The sequence below is a fragment of the Chrysochloris asiatica genome, unplaced genomic scaffold (assembly GCF_000296735.1).
Source record: "Chrysochloris asiatica unplaced genomic scaffold, ChrAsi1.0 scaffold00024, whole genome shotgun sequence".
NCBI classification, from domain to species: Eukaryota; Metazoa; Chordata; class Mammalia; order Afrosoricida; family Chrysochloridae; genus Chrysochloris; species Chrysochloris asiatica.
Genome location: NW_006408542.1, coordinates 26328758 through 26350480, shown reverse-complemented (window position 1 = coordinate 26350480; position 21723 = coordinate 26328758). Strand labels below are relative to the sequence as shown.

General features: G+C 37.3%; 1 protein-coding gene across 3 annotated transcripts in view; it reads left to right on the top strand.

The window, feature by feature from the left end:
- The window catches only part of NRXN1 (neurexin 1), a 1648890-nt gene that overhangs the window by 728482 nt on the left and 898685 nt on the right, over positions 1-21723 (top strand). For all 3 annotated transcript variants that reach the window (XM_006839445.1, XM_006839444.1, XM_006839446.1), the window contains 3 exons: positions 3897-4280; positions 13635-13838; positions 16505-16531. In XM_006839445.1, the coding sequence (XP_006839508.1) occupies positions 3897-4280; positions 13635-13838; positions 16505-16531 (615 nt within the window). The remainder of the gene's footprint in view (positions 1-3896; positions 4281-13634; positions 13839-16504; positions 16532-21723) is intronic.

Genomic DNA, 21723 nt, shown 5'->3' with positions numbered 1-21723 from the left:
GGAGCTCCTTTCTGCACTTCCAGCCAATCCGCCATCTTGTTTGTTCTCCACATTCAGTGACTTTTGAATTATGAATTACAACTTACTCATTGGCACTGGAATCAATTCAAAGAATCATTTATGTCAATAAAATAGGAAGAATGTCAGTGTGTTGTAAAGATAGTGAAATGAACTATTTTCTTGCTAAACTTTTGATATGTGTCTATATGTTTAAGTATGCCCTGGGTTATATGAAAAATATGATCCTGTTATATGAATTACAATTAAAATAGCTTATTTCAATGCTAATAAGCACATTCACAAAAAAAGATATCTGATCTTTCTCACAAAATCTTTGTTCAAAGCATTCACTCACTCACTCATTCACTCACTTACTCACTCATTGTCTTCAAGTTGATTTCTACTTAGAGTGGTCCTATATAGGATTTGCAAAGCTGTAAATCTTGACAAGAGCAAAAAGCCTCATCTTTCTTCTGTGGAGTGGCTGGTGGGTTTGAACTGTCAACCCTGTGGTTAGCAGTTCAGTTCTTATCCTACAGCACCACACCTGGACTCTCACACCATAAAATACGATCAACACACCATAAAAAAGGTCAAGAGACCTCAGTGTCCACAGTCTCACTGCCAGGCAGACAACAGATGAATGTCTGAAACGTGTGGCACAAGTTCTGCCTATGAGGATGTCCACACAGTGAACTGAGCTATGGACACTCCACAGCGAAGACGAGATGAAGAAAGCCAGGTCCAGTGCAAACTCCTGAGTTCCTCCATGAGTTACATCATGGACAAGGACAATACAGTTTTTCCTTAGTTACTCACCTCCATTTGACCTGCATTTCCGCCTTGTTCCATGAATAAAAATATAAGAAAACATTATATAATTAAAAGTATATATAGCTATATCCCCAACTCTTGTAATACTTTCTCCTTGTCACTTACTAAGCTTTGTTTATCCTAACTGTTCTCTCTCGATATTACATTTTTCATTTCATCAAAGGAGCTCTGGTAGCGTAGTGGTTATGAATCGGGCTGCGAACCTCAAGGTCAGCAATTTGAAACTGCCAGCTGTTCTACGGGAGAAAGATGAAACTTTCTGCTCCTGTAAGGATTTACAGCCTCGTAAACCCTGCACAGGGTCACTATGAGTCAGAACCGACTCCACAGCATATAACAACAACAAATCCTCAAACATTTATTTACTTCTAGGAGTCCTGGTGTGGTGCTGTGGGTTAATGTGGCACCGTGGGTCAATATGCTATATTGCAAAATCGATTTGAACCACAAGGTGTGCGATTCAAGCTATTTATCAGCTGCCCCTTGGAAACCTTATACAGGGTTGCTGTGGGTTGGAACCGACTTCATGGCACTTAGCAACAACAACAAGGTGCCTTTTTGGACAAACTGGAAGAAAGGGGCACTATTTTCCCTATTACCTTAGAAACAAAAATCACTGTTTCCGGCACACAGTCCATTGCTTTCCATCTTTAATATGTATTTTATTTTCCATGTGTCTGTCTTTCCTTTTGTCACAAACACTTCACTGTCAACACTGGCTGACTTACATTTGTTGCTTCAGAGGTTGAAAAGAACCTGTTAACTCACTTTTTAAGACATTTTGAAAATTACAGTATACAAAACAGTGCTTTGAAAGTAAATGTAATGATCATACTATTTAAATCGAGAAAGGTCACCATTTTTTTGTATATTTCATTTCCCCCAAATGGCATTTAAAAATATTTGAAAATTAGGATTTTATGACCTGGTGACACAGTGGATTAAATACTAGGCTGCTAATTTAAATGTACCAGAACTCCATGAGAGAAAGATGAAGAAATCTGTTTCTGTATAAATCTAGTGTTGGAAACCCGATGGAGCAGTTCGGCTCCCTCCATGTGGTCACTATGATCCGATTTCACTCACTGGCAACAGGTTTGTTTTTGATTTTTTTTTTTGATGCATTCCTAGAAGACAGTTTTCTTGTAGACATTTGCAAAAATATGAACAGTAGAAATGAGTACGTTGTCCTTCTTGCTTTTTGCTACCTCCCTCAGGAATCCCTACTACATGGCTCTCTTAGGAAGGTCGAACTAGTCATGCCTGTGAGTCTTCCTCCCCTAGGAGGGTTTTCTGTTTCTTTCTGTGAAAGTCTAGAGACAAATGCCCTCATGGTGACTTGACCACCTGGCTGGTCTCTGTCAATGGCTCTCAATGCCCTTCTCCCTCACAATGACAGGTCCCATTACATTGCCACACCATCAAGGTGCTCCACTGCTGCAGGTGTATGAAATATTTTTAGCACAAAGTCAAGGTCAATGGTGTTACTATGACCCTCCTTAAACAAGTGTTCCCATATGCATCACAAGACTTGTTTTCACAGGGGCAGGTTTAGTTATTCTGTGATGGAACTAAACTGCTTCTGCCTACCCAATTGCCACATACACACCACCTATCATTCCAGCGCCCACCTCAGTACTTTCCCCTTTGTGTGAGGCTGCTCCCTACATCCCTGACGCTCTGTATGCCAGCACCCTAATATCAGGCTTTTTCTCCTGTGCTTTATGGTCTATACCTGAAAAATAAACCTGAGAGAATTTAGCAATGGATCAGTGTGTGCCCTTTTCATGTATCTTATTTGCATATTTCTAGAAATAAAATATTGGTGTGATGCTTTTGGAAATCTGACATATGATAGAAGTTTTTATCAGAAACCTGCTTTCTGCTTTCATGGTTTTCTTTTTATATGGATTCCACAACCATTTTTCTGCAACCCTCAAATAACAAATTTCCTATTTACTTAGGACCAGAGTTTCTGCATATTAATAAGCCAATATCTACCCCCTCATTTTTTAATGAGGGAAGAGAAGTTTTGTCAGTTTTAATAAGTAATTTATTGTAAAAAGTAAACAAAGTGATCTGCCTTGAATCTTTTCCTAAATTTAATACCCAATATTTATCCAGTGCTTGTTGTAAATCAGCTATTTTATTTGTACTTTTTTTTTTCTTTTTTTTTTAATCAAAGGAGCTCTGGTAGTGTAGTGGTTATGAATTGGACTGTGAACCGTTCGAAACTACCAGCGGTTCCACGGGAAAAAGATGAGGCGTTCTGCTCCCGTAAAGATTTACAGCCTCGGAAACCCTGTGCAGGGTCGCTATGAGTCGGAACCGACTCCACAGCACTTAACAACAACAACAACATTTTTTTAATCTAAACTTTAGAGCAATCATACAGTGTAGAGTCATATTATTATGTCCTTTTTATGGACAAGGAAACTAAGACCATCGCAGTTAATTAATAAATCCATACAGCTAGGAGTGATAGAGTCAGATTTTGATATATGTAACTTGCCAAGTAATTCAGTTCAATCAAAGTAACCATGTTAATTAAAGATGAGGACACACACAATTCCTTGGTTTTCAAATGCATACTAACTTAGAAAAATGAGCACTAATGCAAGGTTATTGTTAGTGTCTTCAAGTTGGTTCCAACTCTTAGCAACCCTCCTGTCCTCCCCTCCTATCCTACCCTCTTGTCCTCCCCTCCTCTCCCCTCCCTTCCCTTCGTGCTGTCCTACCCCTATACCCTCTTTTGTTCTCTGTCTCTTTCTTTCTTCCTTGAGGCCTTAGAGGCTGACAAACAGTATTTGTTGACTGACAAAGACTTTGGTTTTCATTCTCAAAATCAAATCGAACCATAGGGGTTACATTCTCCCTGATTTCTAAAATTATGCCATTTCACAGACTTCTGTCAATTCCACTGAGAAGTGTGAGATAGGGGGATAGAACAGAAAATAAGAAAGGTCTGCCCTTAAAGAGTTTACCTTTAAAGAGAGAAAAGGTAATATTTAGAATACACTGTGCTCTGTAAAGACCTGTGTGTTCTCTTGTCTTTGCAACAGGTACCATTTCTGTCAACACGCTGCGCACACCCTACACTGCTCCTGGCGAAAGTGAGATTCTGGACCTGGATGATGAGTTGTACCTGGGAGGGTTGCCAGAAAATAAGGCTGGCCTTGTCTTCCCTACTGAGGTGTGGACTGCTCTGCTCAACTATGGCTACGTGGGCTGCATCCGGGATTTGTTCATTGATGGCCAGAGCAAAGACATCCGGCAAATGGCTGAAATTCAAAGTACTGCTGGAGTGAAGCCCTCCTGTTCAAGGGAAACAGCAAAACCGTGCCTTAGCAATCCTTGTAAAAACAATGGCATGTGCCGGGATGGGTGGAACAGATATGTCTGTGATTGTTCCGGAACAGGCTATCTTGGCAGATCCTGCGAGAGAGGTAGGATTCCAAAAACTAAGCCCCACTGACTCCCTTGAGATGGAAAATATATCGACTGTTGACCTCAAACTGAAACTGACCATTGACACATAATGTATACTTGACTGAAATAAACTCTTTACAAGCTGAGCAGCCATAACGGACCTGTTATTAATGAACCCTTAATGATTTTCTAAGGATCTCAGTCTTGGAAGACATAGTTAAAGTACAAGGATAGAAAGCGTGGCCTTTTTTATCCTCTAGGTATGAGCCTAAGAGGTAATATTCTATCTTGTTTACCTAGTTCTTAGCCTCAGAACACTGAAAAATGAAACAGTCAGGTTTTAGACATAGTATGACCTCTAGTAGGGAGCCCAGGTGGCACAGGGTTTAAATGCTCAGCTGTTAATCAAAAAGTCCCTGGTACAAACCAAACAGCTTCATGGGAGAAAGATGTGGCAGTTTGCTTGTGTAAAGATGAGTCTTTAAAACCCTATGGTGCAGTTCTACTTTGTCCTGTAGGGTTGTTATGTGTCAGAATCAACGTTGTGGCACTAGGTGTGGATTAGTTGATTCATGACCTCCAAAACAAATATCAATGTAGAGAAAAAACATTTGTAGCAAGCGAAGGTGGAAGTTGCAGCTTCCCTGGCACTGTTGTTTGAGACTTTAAGTCAACCTATTCATTTCATTCCAGCTGGTGGAGAACTGGGGGATAAACACTGGACTGCTAACTTCAAGGTCAGTGATTCAAATCCACCAGCCTTCCTTGGAAACCCTATACTGGGTTGCTATGAGTTGGAACTTACTGGAGAGCACTTAACAACAACAACTTAACCAAGGGAGTCCATGTGTGATGCAAATCTTAATGCACTTGACTGCTAACTAAAGGGTTGGAGGTTCAAGTCCACACAGAGGCACCTCAGAAGAAAGTCCTGGTGCTCTACTTCTGAAACATCAGCCATTGAAAACCATGTGGAGCACAGGTTTACTCTGACACACACACACAGGTTTACAAAGAGTCAGAATTGAATTGACAGTAACTGTTGATATTAATTTAACCATGAAGCAATATCCTTTCTGAAAGTAAGCTGACTAAATCACGTATGTTGCACCAACATTGTGATAAGCATGCCTTCACTTCAAAGGTACTTACCTTTGGCTAAGACCTAACTGGCTGCAGGGATTTATTTGCCAATCTGATATGAAGACTTGGTTGTGCCTTGAAGTTCTAGGTGGTTGCTGATCTTTCCCTCTTGGAAGGAGAGGAAAGCAGAATGAAAGGAATAGTGAAGGATGAGAACTGCCACAGCTGATCTAAGGCCAGGCTAAAGGATGAAATAGCAGAACAAATAGTTCTAAGATTGCCCTTATATCGACCCACATGTTTCAGATAAATGCCCTTGTCACTGCACCAATTGTCACTCATTTCCAACAATGGAACTAAAAATCAATACCAAAAAATACTGATGAGATTTTCCGTTATACTCCTGTGCACCAAACAGCATTGCCTCTATGCGATGTTTAACCTAAAGATATCTGGCATCTATTTCTTTAAGACATGTACATTTATTCTTTTCTCTTTCTTTTGTAAAATAATTTAATAATTCTTTTCAGCGAACACTTGCTAGAGAAAAAGGAGCTATTCTGCAGAACTCAGAGTTGAAATGTAACACAGGCTTTCTATCTTTACAAGGAGGTATATCAGCTTATTGGTTCTATTACTAGCATTAATCAGTGTAAATAATTAATACTGTAATAATGATCTTCTAGTACCACAAAACATGGTCTTGCCATTCTGTGTCACACAGTTACAGTATTTTATCACTTTTTCTTATGACTGCACCTAATTGCAGTTCCTGTGAAAGGTTGTTGGTCATGGTGGTGTCGAATTGTTTTTGACTCATGACCACCCAAGTAACAGAGTAGAAATGTCCATAGGATGTTCTTGGCTGAACTCTTTACCAAGCAGATTGCCAGATCTTTGTGCCACAGAGCTGCTGGTTGGGTTTGAAATACCAATTTTTCAGTTATCAGTCAAGCGCTTAACCATTTCTACCACCAGAGATTGTCATTAGAGACGAGCTGTTCTTGTGCAGTTTGGTCTTGTTTGGCATATGTTGTATCTAATACCTCCTCTCATTTCATCTCCTAATTTTAGATTATATGTTTGGGTGGGTTGGTGTTTAGAATCACCAAAATGGGGAAATTTAAGACAAAACAAAACAAAAAAGATTCAAAGCATAATATGAAATTTGCAGGCCTGCATGATTTAAGATTTTGTTTTAATTATAATTGCTTAGAGAGTGGCCAGTGTTTCTGATGTCTCCTGGTTAAGAGTAGCTGGAAAATGGTATGCCGTGAGCTGTCACATGAATTACAGAAACCTTCAGTTAAATATGCGTGGTGTACCACCCTGTGGCAATATTCTGTTACTACATATGGCAGAAACGAAAATAGAAATTCAGAGCTTTCTGAGCCAGAATGAGGGAAAGGGAATATTTATATATTGCAATAATTAGACAGAGGAATAGCAAGCATATGCCGATTGGCAAATGAGAATTTAATACCAAACTTCATCACTGGGATTTGGCATGCATTTTTATCTGACAGGTGGCTCTGAATTTCCACAGATTTCTTTGTCTCCAGGTTGCTTTTTATGATGAGGAGAAAATGGTCATTTTTGTGTGGTTATTGTTTCCAGACTGCCCCGGTGTAACGTGAGGCATCTTTACTTTTTAGAATTCATTTTCTTCCACACATAATGAATTCTGAGAACAATTTCTCCTGGGAACAAGGGTGATACAAGAACGTTGTTTTGTTCAGTAACAGAAAATGTGGCTTCTGCCCAGTTCCCAGCTATGCCCAACTTCAATCGAACACAAGGTTTTTCCCAACCCTGGGGGTCTCCGATTCAAAAGAAAAGGCTTTAGCAGCAATTCTTCTTCAGGTATACTCCTACCACATAAAGTTGTTATTGTTAAGTGACGTTGAGTCGCGTCCAACTCATAGCGACTCTGTATAGGGTTTCCGAGGAGTTTGATCCACCAACCTTGCAGTTCAAACAGACCTTACAGTCCAGTGCTTATCCTACAGGCTAGTAGTCACAAAAAAAAAAACTGATTTAACATTCTTGAAATAAAAAAAGGAGGGGAGGTAGCATGCATAAAATTCTTATTTTACTATTATTGAACAGTAATTGATGAATTATAAAGTTGTAATTATTCAAAGTAATTGAAAACTATAACTATACTCAAGCCTTGGACAATTGAGCCTAGGGAATGATGCCGTAATCGAATTATAGGAAACCTTTATCCTACATTAAGTATTCCAATAGGCTTATAGGAAAGAGCTGTGTTTTTTGCTGACAGGCTAAATATTCACCAGGAAAATAGTGTTTTGCTTTATGTGTATTGATCCTATAAGGAAAGGTAATAGAGAAATGATTTTCAATTGAATATAAATTAAATTCAGCACCTTCCTGCCTGCCTTTTTTTTTTTTTTTTTAATATAGGACTGAGAATTTGCAGAAACTTAGATAGAAATTATTTTTGTTCATAAGAACATGGGTATAATCAGATGTCTACTTTCTACTTGTTTGTTAAAACTCTAGCAGATGGAGGGACAGATGTCAGAGCAATATAATTTGGCTCTCTCTCTGATTTTCATCGTTGATCCCAATATGTGACTGCCTTTCAGCAAAATGGAGCACAGGTGTACACTTTAGACTGCTCCAAGGAACAATGAAGAAAAGCAGATTTATCAAACTTAACAGCAAGGGAAAAGGAGATATAGAAGAGAAAGTTGAAACTCTTTTTCTTCCCTACTGGGAAATATTATGCTATAATTAGTCTGTTTAAAACAACTCTTTTGTGATCCAAATGATACAATAACTTCACTATTATTAAAGAATGCTGTCAGATAGCATACCCTTCAAATGTCAGAGTGTTGTTTGTCATTTATTTGGTAACTTCCAGACAGCACCTTGTATATTTCCCATTTATTGTTTAATTAAGCATTTACTCTAATTATGAGGAAACATTGAGGCTTTTATTTGAAGTTTACCAAGTTATTTTCACATAGAGAATTGCTTAAAATGGCACTCAGGTTTTATTACTTTTACTAAGTTTTAATATTCCTTTAGCTTTTGGGAGATCTTACGTAGTTTTCCAATATGAATTGTATTTCCTTCATTGTCAGTCATCTGTATTTACAAATGATGAGTCACCAAGTTCGTGTTTACTCAAACTAAGCTACTTTCCATGGACAAAATATGAGATGGCTTTGTTGACATGTTATTGAATAACAAAAACTGATTTTACAGGGGAAAAAGAGGAGAAAACTATGAATGTTTTGCCCCTTTTATCTGTATGATACCAAATTAAATGAACAATTGAAAATGACTTTTAAACTTCATCCAGGTATTTGGTGCTTCAGAAATATGTATCATGATTGCCTATAGTTTAGGAAAAGAAAAAGTAAAGACCAAATCATTTTCACTATTATACTAAAAAATATTTTTTCTGTAGTTCGCTATAACTTTATAATCATAATTATTTTGTGAGCAGCTACCACTAGGACTTTCTCACTGAGGTCTACCCTTCATGAAGCTTGTTGTTGTTTAGTGCCATTGAGTCAGTTCCAACTCATAGCGACCCTGTATCGGGTTCCTGGGGAGCAGCAGGTGGGTTTGAACCAATGAATTTGTGGTTAGCAGTCTAATGTTTATCCTACAGCACCACACCAGGAAACTTCTTATCTGACTGAGAAAAGAATTGGTACATATCCCAAAGAAATAGTTAAGACATAAGGCTAGCAGGATATTTTATATAGCTTATGGTTGATGTAGCCTTCATTTAATGGATATTGATATGGCAATGTTCCAGGTCCTGTTTCAGACCTTGGGATTCTATGGTTCCAAAAAATTATGATGAGTTAACACTTCTTGAACAGAAGCAATTCTAAGGAAATTTGCATATGCCACCCATTTTCCTTCGGTACAAACTGAGAATTCGGTCATGGTAACCTCAGTCATTCTTTACTTAGAGACAATGACCATACATTTGCTATTAGTTTCTATTGCTATGCAAATTGTGAGGATGCTACAAGACTTGGCAGTTTTTCATTCTGTTTTACATGGGGTCGCTATGAGTTGGAGCCAACTTGATGGTACCTAGCAACAACAATCAATCACAAAATAGTGTTATGTGGTGCTGAGATAAGGGTTGGAAGATTCTTAGTGGTGATTAAGAACTTTAGAGGAGCCCAAGAAATGTAAAAGTATATTCATAGACATGTTTTCATATTTGGAAAATTAAAGGATAATATCCAACAACACAATAGAAGATGCATGATGGCAAGCCCCTCGTCATCACCACCCCAACCTCAAACTTGCTACGTGAAGCAAAGAGAATCAACAGAAAGATGCTTTCCTGCTTCCGGATGTCAGAGAGGTCTAAGAGGCAATGAGCTTTCATGTCGCTTCAGAGTCAAGGCAATCCTTAATTCATGAATATTGATTGTGACTCTACTATGTACTTGACACTGCTCTGGACACTTTACTGCGAATACAGTGATGAAGAGGAAAAGCAGGCCTTTGCCCTCACAACACTTTCATTCTAAAGATGGAATGCAGATGATATTACACAAATATAAATGGTCATTAAGAAAAATAAAATGGCGCATAGATAAAGAGTGCCTGGAAGGGGAAAGGGAGACTTAGAAGGGTGCTTAGAGCTAGGAGCTTTCCTAGGGTGGTTGCCACCCAGTAGGATAAGTCATAGTGTTACCTCTTCCACCATGAGCCTCTACTCTACCACGGCATACAGATCCTTAGTAGAGTTTTTGTATTAATGTTATTCATAAATCAGAATTCCTGTTTATCACTAAATGTAGTGGCAATAGTAGCAATATAAACAACTAGCAGAAAATATGCTAAGCATATAATTGGAGAAGCTGGATTCACTGAAGAAGAATGTGGCATCAGGATTGGAGGAAGAATCAAAAATAATTTGTGATGTGCAGATGGCATATTGCTTTGTTGCTGGAAGTGAAGAGGACTTAAAACACTTAACTGATGAAAACCGAAAACCATAGCTTTCAGTATAAGTTGCACAAGTTAAAGAAAACAAAAATCCTTACAACTGGACCAATAGATAACATCATGATAAACAGAGAAAAAGGATTGAAGTTGTCAGAAACTTCATTTTGCTGGGATCCACAATCAACACTTATGAAAGCAGCAGTCAAGAAATCAAAAGATGTATTGCTTTAGGCAAATTTGCTGCAAAAGACCTCTTTAAAGTGTTAAAGAGACAAAATGTCAGTTTGAGGACTAAAGTGCCTTTGACCCAAGCCACATGCATGTGAAAGTTGGACAATGAACAAGGAAGACCTTAGAAGAATGGATGCATTCGAATTCTGTCATTTGTTGAGATCATTTAAAGAAGAATAAACAGATTAGTCATGAAAAAATACAGTCAAAATGCTTCTTAGAGGCAAGGATAGCAAGACCTTCTCTCATTCTTGAGACATGTTGTCAGGAGAGGCCCATCCCTAGAAAAGAACATCATGCTTGGTTACGTGAAGGGTCAGCAAAAAAGAGAAAGATTTCCCAACAAGATGGATTGACACAGTGGCAACAACAATAACAATAATTGTGTAACTGGTATAGGACCAGCAGTGTTTCATTCTGTTGTGCATAGGGTTACTCTGAATTGGAGCAGACTTGATGGTACCCTAACAACAGCAGCAGCATCGAAACAATTAGCACAATAAGATTACACCTTTAACTCGCAATAGCTCGTGCAGAAGAAACCACATGACTCTAAAAACCATTGTACTTGAATAGTAGCGGCAACTCTGAATGGAGCACTTTCAAAAGCTCAAAAAATAGCATAAAGTTTTAAGGTGGTAGATATATTGAGACGTGTTAGCTGGGCTCACAAAAATTGGTTTTGTTGTTATAACTAATTACAGCTATGATGCTGTTAGGTGCCATTGTTGTTAGGTGCCCTTGAGTCAGTTCTAGTTCACATTGAAGCTACATACAACAGAATGAAACTGCCCAGTCCTATGCCATCCTCATCATTGTTGCTTTGCTTGAGCCCATTTTAGCAGCTACTGTGTCAGTCTAGCTCACTGAGAGCCTTCGACTTTCTTGCTGAAGTCTCTTTACCTACTTTACCAAGCATGTTGTTCTTTTCGAGAGACTGGTCCGTCCTCATAATGTGCCCAAAGCACATAAAGACTAAGTCTCACCATCCCAACTTCTACGGAATATTTATGTTATACTTTGTCCAAAACAGATTTGGTCATTCTTCTGGCAGTAGTCTTCAGCAACACCATAATTCAAATGCATCAGTTCATATTATATAAAGGGTAATTTTCATTAAAACTGAGGTCAGAGAGGTGAATAGTAGTGGGTCACACAAAGCCTATATGTTAAGATAAAGAAAGCAGATTTTATTCTATTTGCCATGTGATGCTCTTGGGGGTTTTAAACAAGGATATAATATGATGCACTTCTTTAAAAAGCTAGTTTGGCTCCTGTGTTTAAACCAGGCTGAAATGGGTAAAACTGGAAGACCATTGAGGAAATTATACTTGTGTTCCAGACAAGAGATGGGAACAAAATCTGAGATCCTTTAGATCTGAGGTGAGGGTGAGATGTGATCAATTCACAAACTGGACCGCGATTGGAGCTTGCCCATGTAAATAGATTGGGTAGCAGAGAGGACAGAAATAAATCAGGGCAGTAGAAGCCTGACCTTGTGGTTATGCCTTTTACCCAGATGTAGAAGACTGGAGAAGAACTTGTTTTATGTTTGCTCATTTTTTGTTGCTGTTGTTTTCATTTTCAGTATGAATTAAAAGTTTATTAAGATGGCTCTTGTATCCCAATTGCAAATGTCAAATAGGCTATGGATGCTGGAGCTCAGACGAGCAGTCAGGAATGTTCATCAATATAGAGTGAGTGACTAAAAGGTCAAGATATAGAGAAAAACAGAAAAAAATGCCAAGAAGGAAGACCTGGACTACTCAGCTTTTAGTGGTTTAGATGTGCATTCAATCCCATAATGGCAAAAATAATGACTAAGAGCTATTAGAGACAATACTTGACTTTCTGTAAGATACATTTGCAAAACCACAACTCCAGAATGGAGCCTTACTAATGAAGAAAGATAATTGCTGTGCTGTGTAAATAGGCAAGATGATGAGAATCTCCTACTTTGTTTTAATTTCAAGTAGGTTTTCTTTTATGAAATGGTATTCTGAGTTATCAGAACCAAGGAGAAAGTAACATGAGTCATACTTGTTTTGCAATGTTCACCCACCATATGGTGCTTAACACTAAGGGGTACTGACGATTTCTTGAAGCACTTGGTTTGTTATCAACATTTGTTGTTATTTGTTTAGTTCTTTGTGTATTGAATGCAGTATTAAGTAACTTTGCTATTAAAGAAACCCACCTTAGCTTAGTAGTACATAATCACAAAAATTCCTCAGTTCCTTCTCACCTGTATTTAAAAAGGTATACTATTATTAGCTGTTTGTGATAACACACTACTTCAAGGACATTGGAGTTGTGCTGACAAATAATGTTCTAGGTTACTCCTTACCTATGAATTAACCTAAAAAAGAAATGACAATTTGTGCCTCTGTAAAATTGACCTTTGTAGATGTTATGGCTCACAAGAAGCATTACCAGTTTGTTTGTTTGTTTTTCCCTCTCTCGCGCGCTCTCTTTTTAATTGCCTTTTGGTAAAGTGTTGAGTTGATTCTTATATTTCAATCATATTTCTTTTATTTTTTAAATTAGACCAGCGATTGTGAAAAAATGATAATTAGTAACAGTTGTTAGAATTATGGAATTTAGGGATAGGGATCTTCTAATCATCTTCTAATTTCCTATTATAGGTGAGGAATTCAAAGCGGTACAAGTCTTGACATTTTCCTGTAGCTGGTCTGTTGTATCTTAGACAATGAGAACATACTTGAATAGTCACTAGTACTTCAACCCAGGCTCAGGTCAAGCGAATGTGATCTCCATTCTTGAGAGTAAAAAGCAGACACATACATAGAGAAGCAGACATTCACAAGCCAGCAGGATAAATGTTATGAGTTCTATGGGAGTGAGGAGACAAGTGCTGCTGTTCTGACTCTAGATTTTAGCAGATTCTTTAAAGAGCAAATCTTTGGTGATTTTCTTTCCAACTTAAAAAATGCTCTCATTGTTAGTGAAGATGAACTTTTTTTTATAGTACTGTGCTTCCAAACTGGAAGCCTATAATAAGATATCATTAATTTCTTTTTTTTTTTAAGTGTACATTCCTTAAGTGATCAAGAACTTTTCTGTTTCTTCTTTACCAATAGAAGCAACAATTCTGAGCTATGATGGGAGTATGTTTATGAAAATCCAGCTTCCGGTAGTGATGCACACAGAGGCTGAGGATGTGTCCTTACGGTTCCGATCCCAACGTGCTTATGGTATTCTCATGGCAACCACCTCTAGAGATTCGGCAGACACTCTCCGCCTGGAGCTAGATGCAGGGCGTGTGAAACTGACGGTCAACCTAGGTAACAATTTGCCTTCCCCCATTGAACTAACACTTTTTTCACTTTTTGTTCAGTTTGCCTGCAAACATTTATCAAGTAGCCTGTTTGCCATGGAAAGTTAAACCACCTAATTGTCTTATTTCCATCATTTAAAGTAATTTAGGTTCTTTTGGCATATTTTTCATCTTTTTAATTTTGTTTAACATAACTTTACTGTTTTGTGATTCCTACCACCACACAGGGTTCTTAAAAGGGAAGCCTTGTCTCTCATTGAAGTTGATGAAAATATAAATGATTTGGCTTGAGGGGCCATAAACTGAAATTTAGTATTGCTACAAACTGACATTCTGATTGGTTATAGATTACATCCTTGCAGACAAATGAAAATCTGCCTTCTTTTGTATACTGGATGCATAAAATGCTAATGCTGGATTTTGCTATCTAGATCAACAGTTGCTCTCTTCTACTGTATGGGCTTCTCCTTTGAATGGTCACTTATGTGGTACCGTCTTCTGTTTTGAAATACTGTGTGGTGATAATTTGCTATCAAAAGGAAATCACAACCCTTCAATGCCCAAAGTCTGCGGCCCTTAGCAAACAGCCACGAGAACACTAAAAGCACAGGCTCTTCTACAGAAAGATAATGCTTTCCTGCTTGATTGTAGCAATGAAAAAGAATTGCTGCAGTAAAACCTCACAAATCTGGATGAATTATGGTGGAAAGCTAGACAATTAAGAAAAGACTTAATTGTAGACGGATATAAAGAACTAAAGAAAAGCAGTTTTCAAATATACAAATTGTCCAGTAAAGGGTAGACTAGGCGAGGTTAGTGGGTAGATGAGATTATCCACAGTTGTTATTGTGAAGTGCCGTCGAGTCGGTTCTGACCCATAGCGACCCTGTACAGGGTTTCCAAGGGTGTAAATCTTTACGGGAGTAGAAAGCCTCATCTTTCTCCCGCGGAGCGGCTGGTAGTTTCGAACTGCTGACCTTAAGGTTCGCAGCCCGATTCGTAACCACTACGCTACCAGAACTCCTTTATTAGCGTACTGTTTTATGCACATTGTGTCATCAGTATATAGTAGAGCACATGAAATCAGTTACTTTCTGAAGTGGGTCTTTCGAAATCTTATCTGTTTACATTCTGTATTTTTCTCAGCAGATCTCTCCACATAATAAATGAAGAATTAATATTCTGCCCAATAAATTTTAATATCATTACTAACTTCCAAGAGAGGAGTCCAAATTAATGAGGTTTTACTGTATTTTCTGAAAGTGCTAAACCACACAAAATAAATTGAGATAAAAATTAATTGCGAAACTATTTAGATTTACAAAATTAGTAGTGCAATCTTATGAGATAAGACGTTTGTGGAAACTCTACCTACATTTTTAAGCTATTCTGGGCAGAATGGTAGCTCATTAAATATATAATTATTTTATTGGTAGAATACTGCATATATGTACATTATATTAATATTAGCTAAATTAAATAAAAATATAAGGGAGCATTTTGTTATTGTTTCTAAGACAACTTAGAGAAAACGCGACTCTCTCATTTACTGTTCTGTTAGAGTACCCTCTAGTGGCACCAATAGGTTATTACAAAAAAATCAAAATAAGTTACCAAATTGAAACTACTGGGAATTTTCCAACAGCAAAGCATTCTGTGGAAAGAGTTGTGTAGGTGATGGTCCTTGGCTGTTTGTAACCACTTTTCTGATGCGGTTGACGACACATGACAAACTCAGCTATATGGAAACAGAATCTAGGTTTATATTTTTCATGTTCCCCAAAGGCATTAAATACTAAAATGAAAACAAACCAATACCTATCTCTAAAATAAACTGAAAACATCCCACATAGACTTTTAAAAATAACCATTGTAATCACAATCTGTGTTATCCAGAGCAGACATCCTGTTCTTACAGTATCTGCTTTTGTCTGAACTAAGTTTAAGAATAGGAAACCAATAGCAGTACTGACCAGACAATACATAGAGATAGCATTGTTAATTCCTAGAAGAGGATGGGCTTGTGTACTCTTATGCACAACAGCACTCCACAGCCTTCTGAGTTTCTAAAGGAAACTGCTCCTTTCCTCCTCCAATTAATACCGTGGAATCCAGACAACATCTGGCTATTACATTTTTGTGCCCAAGTAAATAAAAGGAAAAAGTACATATGCACTAAGGTGAGGTGAGGATAATTTTAACTTGTTCTCCATTTGACCACTGCAATTCTGTTGGCCTTTGTGGGATATTAGATCTTGGAGGTCCAAGATGTCTGTGCCTAGCTGGGTTTGCACTGTACCCCATTGTGACGGAGCACTTTTTAATGATTTTGAGAACAATGATATGTTCTTTCACAGATGGGGAGAAAGTTGCAGCCAATCTAAGACAAGCATCTTTGACAGTTAACAATTCTTCATTTCACTTAGATTTGTCACCATGTAGCTTTGTTTGAATTGGCCATTTTTTTTTAAAAAGGACAGTCTATTGTTGCTTCCAAAGGTGAATTTTATAACTATAAATCTGGGCTCTAGAAGTATGTGAAGAATAATGACATGGAGTGGCCATATTTGCATGTGTCTGTCCCCGGAAGGGTGGACTGAGATTTTATTGGATGTCTGCAGCTATTACCTTGAAGGATAAATTTTCATTTTTCATCTATTCTTCCCCATCTAGATTGTATCAGGATTAACTGTAATTCCAGTAAGTGCCTATTCAAAATTTTTAAAATGTTGTTCCTCCATTATGATGTAAGCTAGTCAAGAAAAAGAGAGAGAGAAATGTAGAGTTGTAAAACTCATGAACTCACTTTTGGAATATACCAGTCCATCATCTGGGTGTAAAAATTCATCCTGAAATCTGTCCAGCTGAAGACTTTTCCACTACAGCTCCTAACTCTTAGTGAGAAGTGACATGTATTTTGTAACCTAAGGTACAAATGCATCTAAAAGTATTTTAAACTAATACTGCAAGTGCCATTTTTATTTCTCCAGATCTGGGGCTACCTGGACTTCTTCATGGTCAAATAAATAGAAGGAAAATACTGTGGTCTTATTTCCTTCACTTTTTATTTTTGTAATTTCCTACTTCACATATAGTACAAAATGTATTGAATCCTCATATTGAGAGCTCTACTCAATCCGTCAAAATTCAACCATTGTTTTATACAGGAAAATCTGGTTTTCCAAGTTGTATGTATACAGAAAATTACTTGTTAGAAGAGTTTTTCCACATTCAGAAAGAGTACTCACCTGATGAATTTTTACATCCCAATCATATATCTGCAAAAATAACCAAAACCCTTCAAATCTGTTATATGCATGCCAAATGATGAATCCACAAGAAAGATGCATGGACTGAGTTTTCTTTGAATTTTGACTAGACAAACTGAAAGGATATGAGGACTGTGATTTTATTTTGAGTTGTAGTAAATTATCTTAAGAGTAAATTAATTCTATCTCTTTATATAAATTGTTCAGGTTTTTCTTTTCCAGGTTTGCTGACCACAATCAGGAATGTCCTCCAATGATAACAAAGTTGATAGCTATTTAAATAAAATGGTTCTAACTTCTCACTGTCATACTTAATAAGCTTTTTTTGTTTTGTTTTGTAATCCTTGGAGAAATGCTACATGTGAGTTGACAGAGTTTACTCTCCAAACCACTGGCTGTGTTTCCAAACAGCAGTAAGTCATCTCTGAGGAACAAAATGGTGAATTTTAAACTTAGACTACCAAGAAGGTTTTTTCTAATTAAATGCATACTGTTCTTCTTACAACCTAGCTTTGTCTTAAACCATTCTAATACTCATTTTTAAGGAACGTAAAAGCAAATCTGCCCAACCACAGTAATAAAAAGTTAATTGAATCATGACGTATGGAAAATTGAATTGATAAACTATAACCAACAGAACTGGTAACAAACATCATATCAAACAGAATGGTTCCAGAAAATACTATTTCCAAGCTCCCATACAAATGGAAAATTTCAAGCATTCTCTTTGGAGTCCTATTGTGGTGCTGTGAGATAAAACACTGGACCACAAGGTCAATTTGAAGTCTGAGGTTCAAACTCAACCAGCCACTCCTTGGAAACCCCATACAAGGGTCACTATGAGTTGGAACTGACTTGACAGTGCTTAACAACAGCAATCATTCTCCTTACCAATCCCATCTCTTCAACACTTTGTTCTGAAAAGGACCACGTGATGTTCTCATCTGATACCATGGTTTGCATCACCTTGAGCTCTGGAACAGAGACACAGCAAAGTGAAAACTGACCAGATACTTTGCCTTAATTACACCTATAGATTTTCTTGATTACTGCTGAATCTTTCCATATGGGAAAAGTATTTTAAACTAGGTCTGTGCCTTATGCACTCTTTTAAATTTATATTAAGCACACAATAATGTGTAGCTTTTAAATTTTACAAAGTGTTACCTAAACAAGCCATAGCAATTGATAAAAATGAACCAAATTAAGCCAAATATGACTCATATTTTCTAGCTGCTACCCTAGCTTTTAAAATAAATGTTTTTGGTGTAGTTACTTGGGTTAGACTCTCTTCTTCATTCAGTCTATATCAAGAGACTTTTATATGAAGTTTGGTCTTTTTTCCATTGGATGTTCCACAGAATGCTAACTTTGAGGGCAAGGGTTTTTGCCAGTTAGTGGAATTTTTCCATTATTAAGGAATATATGACAAATTTAAATTGTTTGCACTAAATTGATGATTGTGAGCTTTCAGCACACAATTTGGACAGGACTGCCAGTATCTCAACTTCTCAGTAGCTAGTGGATCAAGTGTTCAATTAACCGGTAACATTTTCAGTTCCTTTTGCTTTTATTTTATTTGAGGAACGAGTGGGTAAATGTAGTAGGAATGCAAGCTGCCAATGAGACATGTCGTTAGTCAAGTTTTAGGAGCAGGAGAAATCAATATATCAAATAATGCAATCCTGACTCACAGAGATTGCATGAGCAGAGATCTCTACCTGTAGGGTATTTCCTGCCAAATAAATAGATAAATAATAAAATCTGTATCTCACTGTAACTTTAATGAAAGAGAGGTTTATTAAATTTATTCTCTGTTGGCTATCCCTACAGCTGCATAATACCACCATCTCTAAAAGTGTCTCATAACTAAGATATTGATTATATTGTGCGATTACTATGAAATGCCCCAGGTGACTGAAAGAAAAATAGCCACAGGAAATATACATGCTATAACATCAAAAATGACTTTACATTGAGAATATTAAACTCTGAGGTACTATGTTTGAATCGAAACCTTCTCAGACAAACGTCTCCACACATTCTCAGAAGTACTCAACTGTTTCCCATAATTAACTCCATTTTTCCTCCAAGAATTTACAGCAGCTGTTACTTAATATGGAAAAGAAAAGATAAAAATAGTGTCTGAGTCTTGGACCTTTGATAGTGAAGCATGGGTAGTAGGTTGCACCCATCCAGTCTTGCTTTAAGAGACTCTTGTTGTTGTTGTTGTTGTGTACCATGGAGTCAGTTCTGACCCATAGCGACCCTGTACAGGGTTTCAGAGGCTGTAAATCTTTACGGGAGCAGAAAGCCTCATCTTTCTCCCGCGCAACAGCTGGTAGTTTCGAACTGCTGACCTTGCGGTTCACAGCCCATTAAGAGACTCTAGATATGTTTTATTTCCCACCAGTCCTGTGTCAGTAGAGGAGATATAGCAATAAGAATCTTCCAAGGACAAGTCAGAGCAAAGCCTTTTGTTGAGGTTCCTGTAAGAAGAGGCAGGTTTTAATTTCAGACCATCTCTCTCAGGTCTCCTACTGTCACCCTTTTTATCCCTTGTCAGAAAAGCTGTGAAGAATCTTTAGATGGAAGGAGGGAGCCTGTTGTTATTTAGAAAACAAAAGCTTATTTTCATGTATATGTGTGGCATGGCTAGGGTAATTAAAGAATATCCATGAAAAAAGAACCATCTCAGTGTCAAAATGTATATTTTGATCTTTCAGATGCAACTGGAATGTCTTTACACATAAACCCATACCAATCTCAGTACTTGGTTGTCCATTAGTTTATATCATTATAAAGATATATTTGGTAACTGCAATTTGGAGTTAGATTAAGACCAATTTTTACAAATTCATGGACTGAATCCTGTTGTTGGTTCTTTACTCTGCTCTGTCCAGGATGGGAATGAAGGGACATCGCTACCGAATACCCTTCTTGCCTGCAGGAAAGTGTGTGACCACCTCTGCATCCATATAAAACACTGGATTTTAATATAAGATGCATGATATTTAATGCTTGTCTTGCATGTTTGCATTATCTAGTCCCCTTATGCTTTATATGTTTCTATCTTCTCCTGCCCACCTGCTCTTTCTTCTTTACTACTTCCCAAACTAACTCTTCCAACTCTCCATTTCTTCTGTTGCTTTCTCCTGTTCTTTTTTCCTTCTATTTTAACAAGAATAAAAACTGTGGTTGGAAAAAAAGTTTTTTCAATACATTGACATTCCAGACACTTTTGACTTCTAACAAAAATGATTTATCTAAGATGTAGAGACTGTACAATTGGAGCTGACATTAGTGGGGACAAAGGCTCAAGAGTTCAAGTCCAACTCCTTCTATCTGAGTTTAGCACCTAAGTATCAGAAAGAAAGGGAATCTAAGGCGAGTAGTTAACCTCCCTTGAATATAGTGAAGAAACACTCTGAACAGTATGTTATTGAAAATGTACTTTGATGAATGTCTGGAGTGGATAATAAAATCTTAGCATTATCATTTTATTACCAGTATGAAAAGATCAACTGGATATTAGTTATCACCATTTTTTTCTGTAGATAAAAATGGAAAGTAATAAAAGAATACAAAATGTCAACCAGTGGCACTTAAGCCATATTAGATTGCTTTGATCAGGCTGTTGTTTGGCAGGCTACTTAAAAAGATATGAAGAAATTTCTGGGGGCTGCTACTTGCTAACATGAAGCAAATGTTCAGTTCAGAGCAGCTGCCTGCTTTCTGAGGAGCAGTAACCTGAAAATGAGTGCTGCCTTCCTCTGCACACATACAACAATGGCTTGACTTGTGCAATTGTGTCAGCCATTGTCTCTCAGTAACTGATGCTGCCCACGTGCCCAGGATCCACACTACTCTAGTAATAAAGGGAGATGGGTCTATAAATACAGACTACAGGAAGTTGTGGTACTTTGTTGTTGGGTGTGTTTGCTTTGTTTTTTGGTTGAAAATACAAATGAAGGAAAAAGAGGAAAAACAAAAGGTTTTTAATTATTTTACTTAATTTTTTTAGCAAGAAACATGGCTTATAATATATAGAGAGACCATAGTTTTTCAAAGGAAAGCAAACAGCTAAGATAGGCAAAAGGAATTGGCAACTAAGGGAAATTAAATTGAGATTTTAGATAAACAATAAAATTGGAATATAATTTAAGAAAGCCCATTTCGCTTGTGGCTGAATGCAATGTTATGAGAATTATTAAGTTGAGCACGTTTTTCTCATGAACATTTAAATGGTTACCTAATCTGGGCAATCAAATTTTAGTGTGAGACAGGAGAAGTTAAAGCAGAGTTGAGTCTGTTTTAGCGAACAGTCTGTCCATTGCTTACAAGCAGATACAAAATGCTGCACTGTTAAGATTGTTCATTTGTGCGAGTTAAAAATTCATCTTGAAACCAGACTCAACTATTTATCAGCTAAAAAACTAGTATGTAGACAGGGCAATAGGCTATCCTAAAATTCATGAACTTCTTTCATTGTTGAACGCTAGTATTATAGCAGTAACTTAAGTAGAAACTGTCAGAAAAACCTAGAAATATTCAGGGAAAAAAACAAAAAAATCCTGAACTTGATATTTCTTTATTGACTTATGTGACAAGGAAGCATTCCTT